The 24,284-nt window shown below is 39.3% G+C and overlaps 1 protein-coding gene across 3 annotated transcripts in view; it reads left to right on the plus strand.

Moving 5' to 3' along the window:
• RABEP1 (rabaptin, RAB GTPase binding effector protein 1) overlaps window positions 1-24,284 on the plus strand; it is a 44,778-nt gene that overhangs the window by 15,805 nt on the left and 4,689 nt on the right. For 2 of the 3 annotated variants that reach the window (XM_042829916.1, XM_042829918.1), the window contains exons 2-17: window positions 1,888-2,016; window positions 3,953-4,156; window positions 5,409-5,569; window positions 8,777-8,896; window positions 9,741-9,876; window positions 10,662-10,840; window positions 11,813-11,938; window positions 13,748-14,215; window positions 15,945-16,049; window positions 16,800-16,916; window positions 17,278-17,376; window positions 19,463-19,603; window positions 20,266-20,455; window positions 20,539-20,594; window positions 21,448-21,546; window positions 22,360-22,476. In XM_042829916.1, the coding sequence (XP_042685850.1) occupies window positions 1,888-2,016; window positions 3,953-4,156; window positions 5,409-5,569; window positions 8,777-8,896; window positions 9,741-9,876; window positions 10,662-10,840; window positions 11,813-11,938; window positions 13,748-14,215; window positions 15,945-16,049; window positions 16,800-16,916; window positions 17,278-17,376; window positions 19,463-19,603; window positions 20,266-20,455; window positions 20,539-20,594; window positions 21,448-21,546; window positions 22,360-22,476 (2,447 nt within the window). The remainder of the gene's footprint in view (window positions 1-1,887; window positions 2,017-3,952; window positions 4,157-5,408; window positions 5,570-8,776; window positions 8,897-9,740; window positions 9,877-10,661; window positions 10,841-11,812; window positions 11,939-13,747; window positions 14,216-15,944; window positions 16,050-16,799; window positions 16,917-17,277; window positions 17,377-19,462; window positions 19,604-20,265; window positions 20,456-20,538; window positions 20,595-21,447; window positions 21,547-22,359; window positions 22,477-24,284) is intronic. The other variant, XM_042829917.1, reaches the window with a different exon arrangement.

Raw genomic sequence — 24,284 nt, forward strand, 5'->3', positions numbered from 1 at the left:
AGGGCAGCGCTGCTAAAAATTTGAACGTTTGAGGTTTAATTTCCATTTCCTTTGTGATGACTATGCCATGCCTCTCAGTTTGTGTGGGAGGATTTCAGAAGGCTGAACTCACCACTGCCCCTGCTTAAAGCCAGTGAGGTTTCTGTTCTTGCCGTGTGCTCTGCCCTCCACCCTCAGCAGTAGCAACTCTCATCTTGGAAAGTAATGTAATTTGGGGGCTCTGCACAACTCAGGTTTGCTTTCTGATGTGAGCGGTAGCACTGCTCACTGCAGAAGGAAGATGGAAGGGATATAGGCAAGGAAACACAAGCCAACCCTTCCCTTCAGGTGACTGCAGCAAGAGAGCAAAGGTAAATCTCTAGCCTTGGGAAGCACTTTTGCTGCCTGGGCCTGGCTCCACGTGTGCTGTTTCTATCCTGGTTAGATCCACCCACTTTCTGAGCTCATGAGAAGCCTTGATCTCAGTGAGCTGTCTTTTGTCCAGGTTTCATTTTCCAGAGAGCACTCCTGTGCAGTTGGCTTTGCAGAATGGAAGCTACACATACCTATGTCTGACATGGAATCAAGTAGATTATTTAAGTACTGTATTTTATAACAGCATAAGCCCTCGTAACCAGCAGTCAGTAAAACATACCAGTGCTTTTAAAACATCCTTTTGTTCATGTCTGCACTTACTGTAAGTCATCTGGTACTAAAACCAAACATAACTCACACTGTCTTGGTGGCATTCAGCATCCAGCATTTTGCTGCTCTGGATCTGCTGCCAGCAGAGCGCAGGTCTCAGTGATGCTGATGAAGCTGTGTAGCCTTTATGCTGTGTTTTCATTCACTACTTGCTTTTGGTGGGAAGTGATTTGGGTGGGATACATAAGCGCGTGTGATTGATCAGCATTTTGTGTATCTAGTCTGTGTCTAGTGCGGCGTAAAGGCTATAACTGAAATGAAGTGATTCAGCTTTCCTACAGACAGATTTGGAACACATCCATGAATTGCTTTTGTAGAACAGATAGAGAACTGCTTAGAGGAGTGTTATTTGCTCAGAGCACCGCAGCATCCAGGTGGGATTTATTTGAGCTCATCTGCCTCTTGTTTCTGTTTTGAAATTGAATTCTGAAGTGTGTAGTAGGAAACCCCCTGGCAACTAAATGAGACCTGTGCTTCTTAAGGTGCAAAGTGCTTAACGTTGCATATAAAGATCAATATTATATGTTGGTTGCTGTGCTTCTTATCCTGTGGGATACCATAGCAGGATTCAATGGTATTGTACATTTATTTCAGTAGTGGCCTCACTGTAACAATTATTAGGTGTTGAGTGAACTTCATACTATTCCCTCTGCAGTACTGAAGACAAGAGAGCTTACAGCATCTTATTCTAGCTCATGACTGTTTTTTTTCTGCTTTGTTCTTCTGTAACTGTTAGGTCAACAGCTGTCATTGCTTTTCTTTGACCTCAGCCTTTGAGAATGCTGTAATTTGCTGCTCCACCTCCACGTGCTGCTCCTGTGCGTGGTGGCTAACTTCCCAATGTCTTGAGAAAAAGCACCAATAGAGATCATTCTGCCACTGATTTTTTGGGGTATATTTTTTCCCTGTTTCTTGCTTCAATGTATTTACAGAAGTGTGATTTTCTAAGGGCAAGTGATTTGTTTGAATTCACTGCCATACTCCTCTGTGTCTGTAGAAACCTACTGCGGTTGGGTGCTGAAGTCCAGGACTTATCTTCCCTTGGTACTCAAAGAGCTCTGACTGGTTGTTCTGATAGGTTGTGGTATAACAGCTGAGCTAATTTATAAAGGTACTCTAAAAACCATGAGCCCAGAGCCTTCAGGTTGCAGAATGGATGCTATAACTGTTAGTGACGTACCTTATCTTCTGTTTTATTTTTAGTTGCTCTTCTACAACGGGTAGCAGAATTGGAAAAGGTCAACGCAGAATTTTTGCGCACAAAGCAGCAACTTGAGCAAGAATTTAATCAAAAGAGAGCGAAATTTAAGGAGCTGTACTTGGCAAAGGAAGGTAAGTTCTCAATTATCTGAATTATTTTCATGTATACTTTTCATGTTACTTTTCATGTAACTTTAGCTGTAAATAAGCCCTAGGTGAAAACTAACTTTTGTTATGCCAGCTACTATTCCTCATTTGTCTGTGCACACTGCTTGCTTTCTGTTTCTCAGTTTGCTGGAGGGTAACCCTAACTGGGATTTTAAGATTAGGGTAGTTGAGGTAATTAACTTGCATGCCCATTAGGAGATAACACATTGTTTCTGATTTGCCAAAAATGGAAAAAAAGGCACTAAGTCTTTTAAAGAGAAATATATAGTAGGAATGCAAGATTTGTGCAGAAAGTAAGATTCTGTTGATGGCCATTCAGCTTCCAAGAATGAATTTTTAAAATGAATGTGAAGATTCACCTTCATGGGTAGGATTCAGCAGAGCACCTTGCTGTAAACATGGGAACACCAGCGCTGCACCTTAATACAAACTTTTTGAAGTCACAGCGTGCTCATTCTGTCTGAACAGCAAGTTAAGTGGAAAGTAGACAGAAGTAGTCTAGATGTGTGCTGTTTGTACTTTGTGGCCAGCTTTTTTTAATGTATAAATTTCCATCTGAGCTAGAATGCAAGCAGACAAACATTGTTAAAGTTTTAATACTAGCCAAGGGCATTTATTCCAATAACGTTGAACCATGTGAGCTCAAATAGCCAATGAAGACTTAGAGAGTATAAATAGTTGCTGTTCTGAGATCCAAATTGATTTACTTCTAATTCTGATGATCCTTCTGTCCTTAACATATGAAAGGAAAATCAAAAAATAATACATTAATATTGCAGCTGCTTGTCTAAGCTTATGAGAGTAGAAATACAACAAGCATAATGAAGATCAGATCATGCAGAAGGCCTGTTTCTTTGTGTTTCTAGCAGCTGCATGAAAGGAAATTTAAGATACAAGACACTGGTGATGAGATCAGCAATAATTGTTTTCTCAGAACAGTCAAAAAATAGAAAATAAAAATAAATTATAATTAGAAAAAAACCCACATGTACCAAAGTGGAAGAATACCAGAGAAGAATATACAAGCAGTTTCTCTTCTTGTTTTCTTTTTTCCCCAAAGCTTATTTTTTTCTCCCTGTTCTCTAAACCCTTTCCTAAATGTACACAGGGACTGTGGCAGCCTATCTTTAATATTATCACTTAAAACCTAAATAATATAAATTATATAAATGCCTCAGGATTCTTTTTTTTTTTTTTTTTTAATTGCTTTTTCCTAAACACACAAGGATTAGACTGCTGGTACTGAGGGAAATACATGGAGACAGCTTGGTGCTTGTTGTATGCTTGCCAGGGATTTCTGCTAAAAGTGATTGCTGTTGACATAGGCTATGTAGGCATGAAATAATTTTAGTTGAATGTATTACTTTCTCTAGAAGAAACTTAGTTTTAGTGCAGGTGTGGTAAAAAGCGAATTAAGCTGTGTAGTTTTCGTATGTGGGCTCCAGGCAGTGTTAACAGAGCATTTCTATTCTAGAATATGAAATGTTTTATACAAATTCGGAACAAGTTGGTGTCAAGAATGAGGGAAGAACTGTCTTCCTGTCTGTGGATCTTATCTTTAATCTTCATCATAACTAAATAATACCAAACTAGTTAGAAGCATGGTTCATTTTCATCACGCATGCTGATTCATTGGTTGTATCTACAGTGTCCATTTCGTGGCTACATCAGTAAGGAAAAAGCCACTTTTTCTTTAATAAAGGGCAAAGACAAATGAATTCAAGGAAATATGTTCCCTAAAGATACCTGCTAACACTTGTTTACTTGTTATGGCTGGTTGCTTTAATATCAACACTTCCCTCTCCCCTCATTAGAGCACTGCTCTTTGTCATAGTCACTATCAATACTCTTCACGCTGAATTTATTAATCAAGCTAACTGGAAATAATACTTCTTTTCAGAGGACCTAAAAAGACAAAATGCAGTGCTGCAGGCAGCCCAAGATGATCTGGGACAATTGCGGACGCAACTTATGGAAGCTCATGCTGAAATGGAAAACATCAAAGCTATAGCTACAGTATCTGAGAATACAAAGCAGGAAGCTATTGATGAGGTGAAGAGACAGTGGCAAGAGGAAGTAGCTTCACTACAAGCTATTATGAAAGGTAACTTACAACCAGACAAGCTGCTGCTGCTAAGATCAGATGCCTCTTGAGTGTACTTTCAGTGATTCGTGCTTGCTCTTGCATGTGATATGGATAGCTGCCTCCTATGGTTTGGCACAACTAGAATACAGAAGAATCGAGCTTCACTCCTACTCTTGTCAAAAGGTGCTTGGTTCTTCTTTTCTGTGAATATGGGAATAGAATTTGGAAGGGATCATGGCCGTGGGAACTCCCATATATATACAAAAAAATTCTGAGGAACTGAAAATACTTCGTTAGAAGATTCTTCTTGAAGATACGCATAGTATGCATAACTTGACAAGACTGAAAACAGCTTCAAGTTGACAGCATAATTTTCTTCTGTTCTGTGTGAACACAGCTCTGCTGTCAGACAGTTGTGTTCCTCCATATAACATGGACTTCTCCCCAGGCTAGTTACTGGATGTGTTGCTCTTTTTCACTTCTGGGGTGCTGTGTTTTGTTTCTGTTTTTCTTGATGCTCCTGAGCTATTCTGTATTATGTTTGCATGTTGCACAGCTGTTCTTCCTGAAACAAACTATGTGCAAGGAATAAAATGCAGGATGTAAACTGGGGACAGACTGTTGCCATAAATGGCTGCTTTCTTAAAGATCACAATATCCTGAGCCTACAGCCTGCTGTCTGTAGGCGTTGTTTCCATTTTTGTATAATGCTTTTCCCCAAGAGAACACAAATCTTCATGCATATTGAATAGACAAATTTCTATTTATTTATGTTCTACATAGGTACATGAACTTAAATCAAGGCTCTGTTGTGCCAGCTGCTGTATATATATAAAGACAGCTTCTTACCTGAAGGGTAGTAATAATAATAGGGAAATGAAGGGTTTGAGAAGTTCTAGTTGTTTCTTTGCATTTTAGAACAAAGAAGCATGGGTTTGGTAGCTCGTCTCGTTGATGTGCTTGAAGGTACAAAATGTGTTGCTGAACAGGATGTTAAACATGTGTGCTCTTTGGAAATTAGGGATCATACAGTTTGGCAGCTTGTTTGTGTTACAGCAGCGGCCCAAACTGAAATGTGGTTCCTTTGGATCTTTTGCTTCTGTGGTTGTTTTCTGGGATAAGAGTCAAAGGGAGGAGAGGGCAAGAGAGACTTCACTGTTGTTATAGTTTCAATTAAGCCTGAGAAACCATCAGCTGGTTGGAGATGAAGTTAATAAAGCTTTATTTTTAACTTACATTGAAATTAAGTTTTAGAAATAATGTTTTATAGAGACTGTTCGTGACTATGAGCTCCAGTATCATCACAGGATGGAACAGGAACGAGCTCAGTGGAATCAGTATCGCGAAAACGTGGAACGAGAAATAGCAGAGTTAAGGAGACGACTGTCTGAAGGCCAAGAGGAGGAAAATCTCGAAAATGAAATGAAAAAGGTATGTTGAAATCGAGCTCACCAGCTTTTGTTTGATGGATTTGTGTTGTTACCCGTGTGTTTGTTGCTAGACCATGCTGTAAATAGCCTGGTTCTGCCAACATTCAGCCCATTCTTCATGATTCACAGCTTCAAGATTCAAAATTCTGTGACTTGGAACAGTCCACAGAAGTAACTTGAAGTGCCTTGTGTTGAGTATGGATTTTTTGTTGCATTTGAAGTTTTTCAGGCAGGAAGGAGATTGAACTTGTCCTAATGGATCAGGTTTGGAATCTTACATATCATATGATTAAATACTTTTGGTTGAGTGAATTCATCTTCTCAAAAGGCTTCAAGGTATTCCAAGACTTTTTTTTTTATGCAACAAATGATCTTGTATTGGATAAAGAAAAGAGTAGGCTAATATCTGATAATATGCCACGTCACTGCATTTCCACATTTCTGCTTTCTGTCAGCAAAGAAACAGAGTACTGAATATCACAAACGTTGTATGTTAATTAGAATTCTACTAGGTCTATATTGTAAAAAGCAATCAGTATTAGGGTCTCAAATTGGAATTTATTTTCTGAGACTTATAAACGAGATTCGTGAATCTTGGTAGTTTTTGTTGGATATTTTGTGCTTGGTATTCAGTGACTCTTCTTTATGTAGTCCTTGATTTATAAAGATGGGGGTTTGAGTAAAGCCTATTTGATGCTGTTCTGTCTACAGAATTACTGCTGTTGGATTTTTAGGGCATAGCTTTTTTGTTTGTTTGTTTTCGAGTTGGTTTCAGCCCTGCTGAGAAAAAGAATTTTGGCAGAAACTGCAAGGGGAGGATCAGAATTTGATCAGTGTGATGGATCCCTTACAAAAAAAGATAATGCAAATTTCATAGTGCAGAGGTCCGACTTATTTCCCATCTGGACTCAGTGATCATGTAAGAGTTGGAGCTGCAAGTTGCTCAGATGTGGAGCAGCTCTCCTAAGCTTAGTAGCTTTGTTGTTGTCCAGTTTGCATTTAAAAGTTTAGGACAGCAGATAAATACAGTCTTCAGCTGTACTTCTTTCAAGTGGAAATCAATTTGACTTGTGATCCTCTGGGAAGTCTGATTGACTTATCAGTTGGTGATCAATATAAGCTTGAAAAGCTTTATAGGTCTGTAAAGCAGAGGAACATGTACTTGATGTAACACAAGGGGGTGGGGAAATCTGTCTCCAGAGTGCAGCTTGAAATAATTGCTTAAACTGCTTTCCATGGGTTTTTTAATGTTCTTCCTCTTAAACCTGCACCATTTTTCCTCGAGGAGACTGAAAGTAAGATCAAAATTAGGAAAAGGACATTGAATTTCACCAAAAACCAAACAAGCAAGTCCCAAGCCCACAAAAAGCTGTGGTTGGGTATCAAAATAATGAATATTCACGCCACAGCTCTCAGTGAGAAAGGAAGAATTTTCTCCATCATTGGGGATTTTGTGCTTGATGACTAGCAATCAATTCCTCATACAAAATGGTATTTCTGTCTAGCAGAGATGAATTCATCCTCTCTCTTCATATTGTGTGTTAAAAAGATTTATTTTATCTCAAGGCATGAACTTGCAAAGAGTTTTTAAAAAATATTTTAATCTTCATTTCTAAAGAATCTCCGAACATCGCAATTAATAATAATAATAATAGTAATAATAATAGTCTTTGTTAGATCGTGTACCAGCATACAAATCCAGTTATTCTTAAAACTAGCAGAAAACCATCTTGATGTCTTGCATTGACAGTGCTGGGTGAGGTGAGAGGAATTGGAAGAGCAGATACAAGATCACAGGTATCATGTTGCAGTCCAGGATATTCACCAGCTTCTAACCTTCTTGGCTCAGTGATATCTCAGTTCAGATGTGTTCTGTTTGGTTATAAGATCCTTTTTAAACAGCAGAGAAAATCCATTAACTGTAACACCGTAAAGCAGTGTGAAGTCAGACTGGCGATGGAGTGTTCTTGCAGCCATCATGAATAATAGGGAGCAGCTTATTCAACAGCCCTAAAGATAAGGGGCTATCCATGTCCTGCTATAGATAGGTTTAAATAAACAGAACTGATAGAATAAATGAATTATAAAGCAATACTTGAAGCTGAACTCCTTCTCCCATCTGTTCGAAAAGTGTGACTGATGATTTGCTGGCTGCCAGCGTGGGGCTGTGTGTGTATGTGTGACTGTCACATGCCCCCAGTATTGAACTCACTGGGACATGTGATTTCCCCATGTTTCCTCAAAGATTTTATTTGTACTCTTTCTGCACTGATAAAATACAGCAGAAGTGAATACAGCATGAAGAAAATCATGTTTTGCCTATAGATTTTCTTGACAGCCTTTTGTAGTCCAAGGACCTGGTAGCATTTCTATATATTATAACACTAATTTATTTTTATATTATTAACATTTTTTTCTTGTCTGATCTGCTCTTGGAAGTCTTGTGTAGGATGCAGTCATCAATAAGCTTACCAGAAAATGAAAATCCAGTGAATAGGCTAAGAAACCTACATTTTAGCCTAGATTTAAAACAAGGCATGAATGTTTTCGTCTAGCACTTGTCATGTTTGATCAGGCTAAGTGTCAGCTTTTCAAGGTTCAGTTTTGGGACACCCTTTTCTTCCCCCCCCCATCCATTGCTGTGAATTCCTCTAGTAGCAAATAGAGAAAATCTGAGCGTTCTCAGTCTCCGTGCATAAAATCAACCTTAATCAGGTTAAATTCTTCCTGGCTTATTAATCTTCTCATTCTATTGCCCTGCTTTGATCTTTTCAGAACTGTTATTTATGTCATGGAAATGTTTTTGATAGATGGGCTGTATATGATTTTTAAATACTTAGTGTGCTAACACCAAAAATTGATGCTGCATCAGTAGTAACTTAATGTTGAAAAGTAATCTTCCAAAACAGAACAAAGCTGCAAAATGTGTTACTTCATTTCCTAAGTAAGTAAATGAATGGTCAGTAACTTCAGTAACTCACCCTGAAGTTCTTGTGATCAGTTTCTTCACGTGTGCCATGTGGCAACATGCTGCAAGACTGTTAGGCCTTTAATAACACCAAGGGTAAGCATTCTGAAATGCATGGCCCCTGAATTTTCCTGCAAGTGTTGAGAGTGATGGATTTCGATCAGATATCGATGGCCCAATCCATGCATGGATTTGAAACTTAGTTGCTAATGGGTTATTCATAACTTGTGTTAATTTCAGGCCCAAGAAGATGCTGAGAAGCTTCGTTCAGTTGTGATGCCTATGGAGAAAGAGATTGCAGCATTAAAGGAGAAGTTGATAGAAGCTGAAGAAAAAATAAAGGAGTTAGAAGCATCAAAGGTAAGGTGGAATTGTAACCATGTCCCAATCCGCGTCTTGCATCATGCTTGTTTGATGCAGATAAATAATGGCAAATTCTGTAAGAAATAAAAGTGTGTGTGTGCTCTTCATGCACAATACTTTTTTTTTCTCCTGTAGCACAAATAACATATTTTGCCTATAGGCATTTCCCTGTCTTTCTGTTTTCAAGGTTGGATTACGTGTGTGTTATCCCTGCTTAGACATGACTGCATAATTTCAGCAAATAAAATGTCACTCCAGAAATACAAGTGCTTTGCACTTTGTTGTAATTGGTTTTGGTTTTCATCCCATCCCAGATTTGCCTTTCTCTTCTACAGACTCGCATGGATTTGAATGTCGCTTAGGTTTTTTTCTTGTCCATTCCCCAACTTTCTTACAGTTAGGTTCTCTAACTGCTCCATTTTAGATCGTCTCCACATCTTCTTTTGAGTGTGAAACCCCAAACCAGACATATTGTGTAGCTGTTGGTTTATCAGTGCTGACTGAAGGATTACTTAATTGTCTGCGCTTAGATGTTTGCCTCTTTACCACTTTTTGGTGCTGCCACTATTGTGATCTAACTATAGAAACCTTAGTGAAGTTCCTTAAAAGTTTGATTTAGTGGAATTCTAATGAATAATTCATTCAGGGGAAAAAAAAAAAAACACAACACCCTGCAAATGCTACTTCAACACCAATAGCTGAGAGCCTTTGATTCCCAGAAATGAACTGCTGTCCTCAGCAGCTTTCTGATACCCAAACATGTGACCCTGACTTCTAACCAAAAGGGGGTGCCTCCAACCATTACTTCACTGAGATTCTGTATTTCACTTTTTTTATTGAGGTTAAAGAACTGAACCATTATCTGGAGGCTGAGAAGTCCTGTAGGACAGACTTAGAGATGTACGTGGCTGTTCTCAACACGCAAAAATCTGTCCTGCAAGAAGATGCAGAGAAGCTGCGGAAAGAGCTGCATGAAGGTGCCTGTCTAATGATAATCCTTTTGACTCTTGGACTCTAAGGATGCAAAAAAAAACCAACAAAAACAATCCACCAATATGTCTGTTACTTCTCTTCTGATTTCTTATATGAGTTGGACTGTAAATAAATAAATAGAGGGCATAGGGGAGAGTTATTTAGAAATGCGAAAGCTACAAGCTTTACTGTTTATGAAAGTGTTGACTTTGGAGTCCTCTTATCAGTTCTCTCCTTCATAAATCCCATTTATTCTTTCTAGAGATGCTGTTGAATTTATCTTAGGTTCTCGTAGTATTGCAAGCTTTATTCTTACTAAAGTGATTTTGGTGTCCTTTATTGGTGTAGAATTATGAGCATTATTTCTGTAATGTAATCTGGTGATATGTCTCCCTGGAATATCTCACTTCTGAATGCCTTGTGGTGGAATGGATGTGGAAATGCCTGGAGGAAGCAGAATCACATGAAAAACAGAATTTTCTGTTGAAATAAACAGGGAATTAGACAGTCTTTTAATATCAGCATTAAAAAGGAGAATATTAGAGCCCATGATTGAAGTGAAGGCATTACTTTTCTAACTGGGAAATCTTAAAGTTGTCAGTAATGCATTCTTTTTCTCAAACTTGATACAGGAATTAAGAAAAATTCTTATTTCATCCTTAGTGGTTGTTGAACAAAGCCATATTGTTTTTTATTACAACAATAATTACCTCTATTTATGAGAATGCCTCACTCAGGAGGAGTCATTAAAGAATTCTGGTTCAGAATGATTCTTTCTGTTCTTGAATAGTCTGCCATCTCTTAGAGCAAGAGCGACAACAGCACAACCAGTTGAAACACACGTGGCAGAAAGCCAACGACCAGTTCTTGGAGTCCCAGCGTTTGCTGATGAGAGACATGCAACGTATGGAGATTGTGCTGACCTCTGAGCAGCTCCGACAGGTCGAAGAACTGAAAAAAAAAGATCAGGTCAGTCTCTGCTGGTCTTGTTTTCTTTTTTCTCTCTTTCTTCTTCTTTTAATACTGCAAATTTAGTGTAACAGGTATAGAAAACATATATTGGAGGCAAAAGTTATTGATGTGTGTTTCCAAAAAATGACGGCTGACAGTTGAAATAGAAGTTCTCCATTTGAATGACAGCTGATGATTGTAACAGAAACACACTCAGTGTGTTTGAATATTTCAATACTAGTATCTGTAGTAGCCTTTAAAGTGATGTTGCTAATATTGTTAAGTGAATACGTAATAATATCCAAAAGTTAATCTTGGAGGAAGAAACTGTCATCTGTGGCATAAAAAAAATTGTTAAGGTGTTACAGGTGCTAAGATAGGAGGTTCACTTCTGTCTAGGTTTTTGTGGGTTTTGGGGTGTGAGTTTGTTGGGGTTTTTTTAGTTCTCTCACACTGTGTATTAGTATTTTGATTTTGTTTTCTATGATGTCTTTGTTTGATTTTTTTTTGTCATAATGCAATGCTTAGTGTCATCGAGGCTCTTATTTTCATGCTTGGTTTGAAGGTCTGTGTGATCTTCAGGGATGCATTTAGTGCATGTTACCAGGTTCTGTACAATAACCAGTGTAAGAGCTGTGAGAGCTGCTTATTTGGTAATTCCTGTAACAGGAAATTTCTTCTAAATATTGCATTATTTGATTAAAATTGTTCAACTAGGCAACAATTGTCCACTATTTAAAATAGGTTATAATTTAAGTGAGTTTGGTTGCCTTGTGGTATGGACACTAAGTGACTTTTAACCAAAAGAACCCTGAAGAGGTAACTACTGGGATTTTAACAACAACAACAAAGAATGTGAGAAAAAAACAAAACCAAAACCCCATTCTATTGCTGCCTTTCTTTGTAACAGTTTATGATGAAAGCTGATGACTACTAAAGTAAAGCTGAATCTTGCTTATATAAATTCATTTTTTGTCAATTGATTTCCAGGAAGAAGATGATCAGCAGAGACTTAGCAAAAGAAAGGAGCAGAAACAGAAAGATTCAGATGATGAAACAAAAGCTTCATGTTCTTTAGCCCACGAGGAATCCCTTACCCAGTTCTCTAATGAAGAGGTAAAGCAATTCAGAGCAGCTTCATGTACTTGTTCGTTCCTCAGGGTGATGATTACAAATACAAATACCCTCTGTGCCCTTTGTTCTCCATCTCTTATAATTCATACTAAGCAATAAAAAAACCTTTTGAGCTGCACATGAATACATAAATTTTAATGAAAATTGGAAAATGATTCTTTAAAATCATCTGAGAGTTGCTGTTAGAAACTGTATCTACCTTCTGCATTCTGGATGTTAACTGCTGTTAAACTCTTTGGGGATTTACAACCACCTCCTAAAACGCCTGAATTTTCAACATTAAACCAGTTAAATCTGAACAGGAACCAAGCATTTTGCAGCTGATTTGCTAACTTATTTCTTGAATTCTGTACTAAATTTACACTGGTTAGGCAATTGTGAGGTCACTGATGGCAAAATAAGTCATTTACTTTAGCGTGTGCAAAATAGCATGTGTGCAAGTCTGTGTGTTATCTATCTATCTATCTATCTATCTATCTATCTATTTTATATCCAGATGTATCCAACTGTGCAAGCTGGGGATTGGGCCAAATCTGTTCAGCAGGCAAAAATAAGCTTTTGTCAGTCAAGCCAGGAATTGAGGCTCAGCACCAGGTTTTTGCTGAAGTTGTGTTCGTAGCTGAGTTGTGTTTGTAGCTTCACTGCACAGCCAGAACAAGTGATAATGCTGGATGTGGTTCGTTAGCAGGTGCTTTTGGTGTTGTAGGAAATGCTGTTCTAGGACAAGCTGAAATTGCATTTGAGATTTGCTTAAGGTTTTCACTTGTGAAGCGGAAGGACCACTGAGCACACAGGTTGGAGCTTGGAAGCAGATGTCAGAGTGGGCAGTTATTTCTCCTCTTCCACTGTGTTTTGCTTGCTTATCCATTTTGCTAGTCTGTGTTGGACCTATTAAGGAATCTAATATTTTTCTAAAGAGACTTATTTTCAGTGTTACTTTCTTTACTTGCCTAATGGCAAAGCAGAAGTGTACAGTATTGAAGATGTTTTGAAAACAGTCTCATGCTTTTTAAATAAAGCATTGCTGGTGTCTTTTCAGTGCTACAAATAAATAAAAATAGATCAAGAGACTTAATGTTCCTTATACAGGTCACAGGACAGCTACTGTGGCTTTTGTTATTGACATTCCCCAGGATGCTTTTCTACTTAATCTTTGCCTCATTCCTTTACAGTTTATTTTATGTGAAAATGAGACTTTAAATATAGCATTAAAAACAAAACAAAAAACCAAAAACTTATTTCTTTTGCAATATTTTGTCAGACTCCTTAAGCAGAAGAAAGAGATACAAGAGAAATATTCACTTGTCAGCATGGAGTACATTTTAAATACATTATTCTTTGCTTGCTTTTACATTGGTGTTAATTTTTTTTTTTTAAGTTGAGCAGACATCTAAGCAGAGTTCTGAAAGTGCAATCCATGCACTGTTTCTCTGTTCTTTGGATTACAGTTCTGGAAGTGATGCTGCAGGTTGTATCTCTGTTAGTGGAAGAAGTGCCTTGTTTCAAATACTAGAAGATGTAAGGTGACAGTCTCCTTGTAAGGGAGCTGGCAGGAAGACAGATTCTTACAAAAGCACTCTGTTAACAGAAGATTATTTTTCTTTAATGGTGGCTGGTACGTTTCAGTTCTGTATTCTTTTTTTCTGCAGTCTTCAGTTTAGCCATCAATGCTTTTACTAAAGCCAATTTAAGCCTCCTTTTAATGCGCCTTATATTTGGTGTCCAGCATTTCTACTTGTACCATGCTTCTAGAGTGGAGTACGTAACTTCTTCCTTATTTTTCAATTACAGGTGCATTTAAATAGCACCCACAGCTCAGTCCATTCGTTGGACGCTGACTTGCTTCTGTCTTCTGGTGAATCATTCAACAAATCAGAAAACGACATGTTTAAAGATGGACTACGAAGAGCACAGTCGACAGACAGTCTAGGGACATCTGGATCTTTACAGTCCAAAGCTTTAGGATACAACAACAAAGCAAAATCTGCTGGGAACCTGGATGAGTCAGATTTTGGACCACTTGTTGGAGCAGATTCAGTGTCTGAGAACTATGATACAGCTTCCCTTGGGTCTCTGCAAATGCCTAGTGGGTTTATGTTAACCAAAGATCAGGAGAAAGCAATCAAAGCAATGACACCAGAGCAAGAAGAGACTGCTTCACTGCTTTCCAGTGTTACACAGGGAGTTGAAAGCGCGTACGTGTCTCCTAGCGGTTACCGCTTGGTGAGCGAGACAGAGTGGAATCTGCTGCAGAAAGAGGTGAGTGCCCACCGTGCCTCTGCTGTGAGCATTCCACGCGTGGCAGGAGGCTGTGTGTTGTGGGCTGCCCGTGGGAAAAGGTTGTTCAGTTCTCCTGGATGTGCTTTACTTGCAGTCAGGAAATATGTGGCATCATACGTAGCTATTCACTTTTTTCTCCCGGAATATTTCTATAGGTTAAGCACGCTTAACATAAGGAGCATTGATGGGCCACGTTCATGTGCCCAAGTCAAGCAAGTCAGCTTTATTTGATGCAATGTATTTAGGGGAGGGTCTTGCAGAAGCAGCTGTTGATATCATGTGTGGAGGGAGCTGGGGATGGCTAGGGAGGGCTGAAGATTAACAAAAGGATCTTTTGTTATGCTGAGGATATTTACTGAGGATTATGCGCGGAGTGCGATTTAGAAATGAGCAACCAAGATATGCATAGCACACACAGCTAGTACAAAGGAAGCTTCATAACATTGTCAGGGACTTGCATCATTAAAAACCAGTTATGAGAGCAACAAGCAACAGATTAGTGTTAATGCTATGCCAGCTTCAGTATGGGTGACCAAGAAAACTGGTGCTTCTGGGTGTTCTGCCTGTCAGTTTTACAGCAGCTTTGTATGATGCCAGTTTAAAGCCTGCATTTGGCTTCCTGCTGAAAAGAGCATTGTGTGGCTCCTGTGCTTACTGTTTCCAAAGAGAGGCCAAAGAAGTAATGCTTCAGGGGGAAAAAGGGAGGCAAAGAGAAGTCAGAAATGGGTAAAGGCGTGACCAAGGTGCTGGGGAAGTGGATGACAGAATGCAGGTGGAAAAAAACAAGTAAAGGACAGATGAGGTGAAGCAGTGATGATATTTTATTTCCTCAGCTTCCTGAATTCAACTTATAGGTAAATCATAACTTAAAAGATCTCTGCAAACCTTTTGTAAAATTGCTGGGTTTTGTCTTGCTACTACTTTGTAATACCTAGAGGAAGAATCTGTTGTGCTGCAGTCCGCTACTCTTGAGTATTACATGCCCTGCTACCATTTGGATGACATTTCACTCCAACCCTTTTGTAGAATTTGGAGAAGAAACACCCTGTTTCCCACTTATTTCTGGAGGCAGGAGGACAGGCAGGGGGCATGCAACTGCTGCTCTGTGTGGGAGGCACATGGAGCAACAAATACAAACGAGCCTTCAGTGCAGCCCTCACTGCAGTTAGAACTTGAAGAAAATTCCCCTTTGTACCCATCATGGCTGGCAAACTGTTTGCTGCACACCTGGACACTTTTTTCCCCCCTACTGTTTGTTGTTCTGTTGTTTGTTTTAAACTTTTCTTTCACTTTCTTCTTTCCCAACTATTATTTTAGCTGTTATTCGGTCTCCGATATTGAGTGTAGTGGGGAAGAGTATGGAACTAAATAAATAAGAGTCTTTTATCTGAAATGTCTGTTTCTACCCAGGTAGTTATATGGTCTGTTTCAAAAGGATGCTCTAAATGACCCAATGAATTCTTGCATGTCCTGGCTTACTGCTCTTGTGCTAGTAGTAGGGTTTGTGCCAGGAAGAGATGATGCACAGCAGCTGCTTTACGTTATCTTGTACTTCTACAACAACTTATTCTTGCTGTTACACGATTCTGCTGCTGACTCTTATCAGTAACATTTTATGAACACACAACACATCTGAGAGTTTGTACCACTCCTGCAATCCCTGAAGAAGTTTGTAGCCCTCATGGCAGGTGACAACTCTGTTCTCCAGGTGCAGAATGCAGGGAACAAGCTGGGTAGGCGCTGCGATATGTGCTCGAATTATGAGAAGCAGTTGCAAGGTATCCAGATTCAGGAGGCTGAAACAAGAGACCAGGTAGGATTTCTTTTCTACCTGTAGCAAGATTTTGATAGCTGTAGGAGTTATAGCATGCAACAATGAGCCATTTGCTGTTTTATTTGTTGCTTTTATCTTGAACAATGCCAGCATACTTGAAATCCAGATAACTTATGTAATTTTATTACCATGACAATAATTTGTTATATGATGTACATGACAACAAACCAGTAAGTGTATTTCTTAAATATTTACCACAGAAAACCATTTTACTCAGTGCTACAAAATCATGTCTTAGAGGCACTGTTCTATAAAAAGATGTTGTGCTCATGCTGAATTCGATGTCTTTCATAATTTATATTTTAAAATGCTTTTCATGCATTAAATTCTATTATCTTTGATACTGCAAGAATTTTTAATAGTAAAGGAAAAATGAGAGGACTTCATCCTGGCATCATAAAATGACTGTAAAGTACTGGAAAAGGTTTGTTTCCTGCCATATAGTGAAGAACAAATTTCAGATTTGTACAGAAGGTGTGAGTCACATTCTGCTTTGGAATAAGTGATTGAAGTTATTACACAGCAGTGCTCCAGAGCTGTTTGATGTCCTTTTTCTTCATAGGTGTAGTCAGTGATGCACAGTTTTTTTGGAACAGCAGAACTTCTGTGTTGCATAGTATTTTGAGGGATTGTTTTTATTGCTTGGGGTGGGATGGACAAGCTATATTTCTGTTCAGAGAATGAGTACTCCCCAGATTCATGGAAAATTATTTTGTTCTAATAACATAGGTGAAAAAGCTGCAGGTGATGCTGAGGCAGGCTAATGACCAGCTGGAAAAAACAATGAAAGATAAACAGGAACTGGAGGAGTATATGAAACAAAGTGCTGAAGACTCCTCTAATCAGGTACAAGCATTTTGTAAAGAAGCTGGTAGGAATCAAGAGACGTTATTCAATAGTGTGTAACAACAACTCTTTCTTGTCTTCTGTTGTTCTTGGGTGAACTACCTGCTGCAAAGGCAGCAAAGATGACCATTTCTGGGGTTAGCTAAAAAAAGGAAAAGAAATGTGACATCACTTTACTGAGAAAGCAATTAACAAGATCAATTTTAGTAGGTTAGTTTGAAATGGCAAAGCATATGTTAGCAATTATAACAGGGAATTTCAGTATGTTGTTCTTCAAAATCTGTTCCATGCTTTATATCTCTGTATGTGTTTATTTTTGTTTGATTGTGGGTTTTTTCTTGTGTGTTTTTGTTTTTTTAAGATCTCTTTGCTAATGGTTAAATGTCAGAAGTCAGAGAATTTCCTCAATGAGCTGCAGCAGGCGTTTTCTCAAGCAAAGAGAAGTGTGCAGGAGCAAATGGTAAGACAGCTTAAACCAAGAGATCACTTGAATGACACTGTTTGTCTAACCTCTGGGTCTCAGAGTGCTTGTAAAAGACTGCCTGAGTCTGGCTAGGGAGTGCTCTGTGTTAAAACACGTAAAAATACTGACCATGTGAGCTCTGATACAGTCTCTGAGGCCAGTGTATCACAAATCAAATGTGTAGGCACATAGATGAATATCAAGCTTACTAGACAGAGGGATCTGGACAGGCTGGAGAGCTGGGCTGAAGCCAATGGGATGAGTTTCAACAAGGCCAAATGCCGGGTCCTGCACTTCGGCCACAACAACCCCAGGCGACGCTACAGGCTTGGGGCGGTGTGGCTGGAGGACTGCATAGAGGAAATGGACCTGGGGGTATTGATTGATGCTCGGCTGAATATGAGCTGACAGTGTGCCCAGGTGGCCAAGAAGGCCAATGGCATCCTGGCTTGCATCAGAAACAGTGTTGCAAGCAGGAGCAGAGAGGTGATTGTTCCCTTGTATTCAGCACTGGTGAGGCCGCACCTCGAGTACTGTGTCCAGTTTTGGGCCCCTCACTGCAAGAAAGATATTGAGGCCCTGGAACGTGTTCAAAGGAGGGCAACAAAGCTGGTGAGGGGTCTGGAACACAGGCCATATGAGGAGAGGCTGAAGGAGCTGGGAATGTTCAGCCTGGAGAAGAGGAGGCTCAGGGGAGACCTCATTGCTCTCTATAACTTCCTGAAGGGAGGTTGTAGTGAGCTGGGGGTCGGCCTCTTCTCTCGTGTCATTAGTGATAGGACCAGGGGGAATGGCTTCAAGCTACAGCAGGGGAGATTCAGGCTGGACATTAGGAAGTATTACTTTTCAGAAAGGGTGGTCAGGCACTGGAACGGACTGCCCAGGGAGGTGGTGGAATCACCGACCCTGGGGGTGTTCAAGGAAAGACTGGATGTTGTGTTGAGGGACATGGTTTAGTAGGAGCTATTGGGAATAGGTGAACGGTTGGACTGGGTGATCTTTTAGGTCTTTTCCAACCTTGGTGATTCTATGATTCTATGATTCTATGACAACTATTTTTCTTACCTTTCATGTATATTTAATATCCCATTTCACCTCAAATCTGAAGACGAAGTAGACTTTCTTCAGCTTGAGATGAATGCTCAGTGTTTTAGCAGGTCAGACTTAAAATATTAGCCCTAACACCCAGAAAGTGGTATGTCTGGGAGCTTACTTTTTAAAAACTATTTTGAGTCTCACGTAGGAATTATGCCAGGGGACAGGAATAGGACCTTCATTTTCTAGGGCAGAATGAAGTCTGACTTCCTTAAACCAATCAATTCCCTTCTGTATTGGAATCAGGCTTCTTCTTTTGTCCTTCCTTATGCAGCAGTGCTGGGAGGAAAGATTCCTTCTTCTCAATCTCAGTATTGCATTTCTGGCATCCTGCAGGATATCACTTGTAGATACGTTCTGTTTGGTGTTCTGTGTGAGGTAGTGCCTGCTGGAGATGCAGGAGATTCAGAGAACGTATTGATCTGCATTTCCTTTTCAGAAGTGGCCACCTACAATACTCATACAAAGACGTCTGAGCTGTGATTCCTCTCAAAAAATTTCACTGGATTTATTTATTTTGTAATGCAGACAAAACTATGTTTTCCTAATACTTGTTCTTTGCAAAGGATGAGCTGTTTGATGTTAGAAGGCATAGGAGGCAGCCTCCACCGCTGAAGATTTCAGGTTGAGTGTTTAAAGTTAATAACCTGAGCTTACAGCAGAGCTGTTACATGACTTTAATAAACAGCTCTGGCAGTTCCTGAAATGTATTTTCTGCATGAGCACAGTTAGCTAATGGATAAATATGGAAGAAAACTGGGAAATCTGTCAGTCCTGTATTTACTGCTTGCTTCTTTTCATCTGCCTTTATTTCTAATGCGTAAGCCAGGCAGCAGAGGGGATTGATAATTTTGATCCACAAACCCATTTGTTTCCTTTCTTTTACAAAAAATCCACCGGACTTTTGAAAGCAGTGATAGTAAGTAGGGCATGAAGAGATCTGAACATGATCCTAAGTGAGAACTTATGCTTTTCCTTTTATTGGAAGGCTGTCCTGACGCAGTCAAGGGAGCAGGTTTCAGAAGAGTTGGTGAGACTGCAGAAAGATAATGAAAGTCTTCAAGGAAAACATAGCTTACATGTGTCTTTACAACAAGCTGAAGATTTCATTCTACCAGAAGCAGCAGAGGTAAAACATTTTTAAATCATTAACACAAACAACACGTGTGACTTGTCACTGGAAGATGCTTCTTTATCCAAAAGCTGCCTCAAAGCAGTATGCTGAACAATATTTGGGATTAGAACCCGATATTCTGTGATGTACTGAACCATTTATCTGATTCCCACTGCTGATTGTGAGCGGTGTTATGAATGTGCTTCAGAGAATAATTTGTTATTCTGACCCAACAGCTACTTAATTCTTAATGTGCAAACCCCTCAATCACCACTGCTCCATTGCAAGTACTGATTCACTAATTTAAGTCCATTGTTTTATTTTCTGCCTAGGCATTAAGGTTTAAGCCAGTGATAATCATGAGCCTCGAAAAAGCAAGAGATCTCCTGTCTATGTCCACTCACTCACAACTTGAGCACACCAAGCTTAAAAGATGGGTTGGAGTAGGGAGCGAAAGGCAGGGGAGCAGGCAATAAATAGCCCTATGGAGACAAGCATCTTTACAAGCATTTCATTTACCATGACCAAGTAAACTCATTGTAGTTCTGTTGTAATATCTTGCTGGGTGCAAGATCTGGTATGGTGGAGCAAACGTTGGGGTAGCACAACTTTATAGAGATATGGTACTTTGCATATCTGACAATCATAACACAACTCCTTGCTCATCGTTGATTCAGGAGCTCCGGGAGCTGATTTTAAAATATCGTGAAGACATCATTAGTGTGAGGACAGCAGCAGATCACCTTGAGGAGAAACTTAAGGCAGAGATTTTATTCTTAAAAGAACAGATTCAAGCTGAACAATATTTGAAAGAGAACATAGAAGAAACTCTACAGCTGGAAATAGAGAATTGCAAAGAGGAAATCGGTGAGCAGGGGTAAAAGTCTCAAAATGGGTAATTGAAGATGCGATTTTTCTTGCATTCAAGCTTTAATATTGTTATTTTTCAGCTTCCATTTCCAGTTTAAAAGCTGAACTGGAAAGAATAAAAGCAGAGAAAGAACAGGTAAGGAGCCTTTTCACTGTAGGGTTTTTACATGTGTTTAAACAAAGCAAATAGAATTCTTTTTTTCTGCTAGTTCTGTCAGGACTTTGAAAGCAGCACTGTTTTGGTGTCTTTGACATTGCCCACTTACTATCTGAGAAAATTACCTTTTTTTCCCAACTGCCTTAGACATATCAGTAATAAATATATATTTGTTTTTAGTCTGCCTGCCACTGGGAGAGAAAGAGAGCTGAACTAGGGAGACTAAAATATGCCACATTCTTGTTCCTTCATCTCAATTTGCTTGTGGATGGTGGAGGACTGATGTACATAAACCTTCTGTAGGAGGGAGCACCATTATAGGCACTTGAAAATTTTCTTACTAACAGCACTGACGTACTGGATGCTCTCAATGTACTGCAACCCTCAGCAGCAACTAAGAGTGTACATACAGCTGTGTTATAAACCTCTTCTGTGACCATTTCAAAGGAAATACATTGGGTCATTTCTGCAACTCCGAAGGATAGAATTGCTGAATTGGTCCCAGAGTCTGACTTCATACTTTTATAGGTCTGGTACTTAAAAAGTGTTTTGTCTGTTTATTAATCTGTAACCTAAAGATTAACTTAGCTAATTTCTAGCTAACATTAGGTTACCTAATTAATAACCAAAATATTAGCTTTGGCTACTTCTCTCCAGCTCTGAAAAAAAAAGAGAGAAAAACAGATTGTGCTTTCTGTATCCTTAGAAGTATTGCTTAGGTTCATTTCTGAATCCCTGGAGAGGCACAAAGACTTCCTGAGTGGAGGGACTGTGAGAAATGGAAGTGCCAGAAATTTTGGTTAATCGTTTTGCTTTGTTCTTAATTATATAGTTAGAAAGTTCTTCACAGGAAAGCCTACAGCAGCTGGAGAGTCTGCAGGAAACAAAGAACACTCTGGAAGAACAGCTGAAGAAGGAAACAGCAGCAAAGGTAGATATGTCCAGGTTATGTACAGTAAAGTACATATACATCTTCTTTGATAATCAGGCTCTATCCAGAGGATATATCACTACCTAAGAATGGGAGAGGAAGTTTTGGAATGTTGGTAAGATTCTGGATTGAAATAATCTCTGCTGGTTTAAAATCACTTAGCACTTGGAGTTTTAAAGCACTGGATCTGAGTTGCTGCTGACTTGAATATCTCTTTTGGGTTGTCTTCCAAAGATAAAATTGAAGAAAGCTTCTTGATCAACCAGCCTTGGTCTGAATGCTCTAATATTTCTGAATAAACGTTATTGTTCTGTTGCTGAAGGAAGGAGCCCTACTTCGACAGATAGAAGAAGAAAAAGAAAAAAAAGAGAAATCAGATCACAATTATTATTTCTCTTCTCTCTTCTCCCTCCCCCAAAGACTTCTTTGACTAAAATTAAAGATAGCAAGATAATTACATTTTCATCAGCAGGTTACTGCCCTTCATCTACAGTCAGGTTGCAAAGAAGCTCAGAATGATGCTTTTTCATTTTGAGATCCCTGAGCACACTGCTGTTAAAAGACATGGGACTTTTTCATACTTGAACCTATCTAATCATGATAAGACTTGACTGATGAGTATTAGCCCCATATTTTGCATTTTGTAAAACTGAAGTGTAGATTGACTGGATTAATTTCTTGCCAGCTCACTGATAATAACCGTGTTTTCTTGCTCCAGTATTGTGCTATAATCAGTTTATGCAAGTTTCTCTTTTTTTTTTTTTTTTTTTTTTTGCTGTTTAAACGTAGCATAAAGGCTCTTTTTCTCTGCAGGCAAACCTTGAGCAGCTGGTGTTTGAAGAGAAGAATAAAGCTCAGAGGCTGCAGACTGAATTAGATGTCAGTGAGCAAGTGCAGAGAGATTTTGTAAAGCTTTCTCAGACACTTCAGGTAAGGGCAGTGCAACCTGTGAGGTGTGTCTCTGCTTCTATGGAGCTGAAATAAGTTACAGCAGTTAAAATTTTTCCTTGTGTTGATAATTATGAGAAATCTTTAGAGTTATTAGTGTAGTAAACTGATTAGGTATTGCTAGTATAATATTTATATCAGAGGGTTTAATTCTGATTATTGATTTCAACCTGTTCTCAGCAACAAAGATGTACAGTTACTGTGATAAGCTCTAGAGAGTAATAAGAGACAGTAATTTTGGGCCCCAGCATTTCATCATTTCATTGTCCATTTCCTGACTTCTTTACTATATGACACACCATGTTGCATTTTATAATGTGAAAAATTTGAGGACAGAATCAGGAACTTTTACTGCTTGGTCCTGAATATATGGAATGGTTCTTCTTCATGCTGTACTTGCTGCTTTCTTTTTATGCTATCCAAGTCTTATCCTTGTTATTGTTGCTTTTCTCTCCTTGTATGTCCTCCAAGAGGTGGAATATGTGGGTGGTGATGGCACAGTGAGTTCTGGCAGGGGTCTTCATCAAGGCTAAATCCAGCTGATCTCTCTCTTACTGTTAACTGTACAGAGCACCAAGGGAGCTGTAGATGCAGTGTTTGCAGGATGGTGTTATCCTCAGGGGGCAAGGTTAGATCTCACTGTCAGTGTCTGTTTTTTGGATTTGCTCCCCATCAGAACCAGTGGGATCCTTGTTCACAAGCGATACGCTGAAGTTCGGTGCTCTCTGTCCTTTGGGTTCTTGCTGAGTCCACTGAGTGAAATTCAGCAGAGTTAGTACAGATTGTTTTGAGTCAGGAGTTCAGGTTTATTTGGAAAACAAAAACAGGAATGTAGGAGATTGTTTACTAAACAGAGCTCAGGTGGATGGACAGTAGGGGGAACTGTCTTCTTTTGTTCTGATTTTTTCTGGAGGCATACCTAGTACAAGAGGGACTATTGAATTCTGCTGGCTGGTGAAATTGTTTCTTGCTTATTATCATCCTCCCTTTCTAAAGTACAGCATGGGCTGGTGTGTGCAGTTCCAAGAGCAAAAATATACACACTACTTTGAAGACACGCAATGTTCTTTCAAAACCTGCAGGCAGCGTGGAAGGCCTTCAGTAGTTACCTCAGTGAGCGTGTTGTAGCTGTGTACTTTGTTTTTCTGCCCCTAAGCAGTCATTACATTTTAGCTTCTGTTTATGTTTTCAATGTTTATGCAATGGTTTGTGCTGTATCTGCTGTCCATAGTACAAAGTCTGCTGTCTAACACAAGAAGAGAGATTACTACTGAATGAGAATTTGGGTATCTTGCTGCTGGGTGAGGTGTCGACTGGCCAAGTTTAGGTATCTGCAATGAAGGAGAATTAAAAATCAGTTAACCAGTGGCTGGGAATTTACAGCAGAAAATTCAGATGCTAACACGAAGCTTGCTCCCCATCCAAATAAATGATGATCTCTCTGCATTAATTTACTTGCAGTTCTGCTGGGGATTTTTCAGCATGAAGTGACTTGAGAGTTTATCAGAAAAGCAAGTAACAGGACTGCACTTGGCAAAGGGAGCTCCTCTGGAAGTGTTTTAGCTTTAATCTTGAGAGGCCTGAAGGTGTGTGTCAGGCATGTCTGTTACTTCCATGAAAGTTTATGTTGCTTTAGACATCTCCTCCAGTTTGCCTGACCTCTGTGGTGAGTGGCTGGTTATTAGACAAAGCAGAGGGAAGATGGAGGATTGCTCGGGCACTCTAAAGTGTAGCCTGTATCTTAAAAACACAGCAACCTTATGTCTTTCCACCACACATTCTTGGTTCTG

Source organism: Centrocercus urophasianus, unplaced genomic scaffold, assembly GCF_019232065.1.
Source record: "Centrocercus urophasianus isolate 14NV4802_14NV808 unplaced genomic scaffold, USGS_Curo_1.0 seq_33, whole genome shotgun sequence".
NCBI lineage: Eukaryota > Metazoa > Chordata > Aves > Galliformes > Phasianidae > Centrocercus > Centrocercus urophasianus.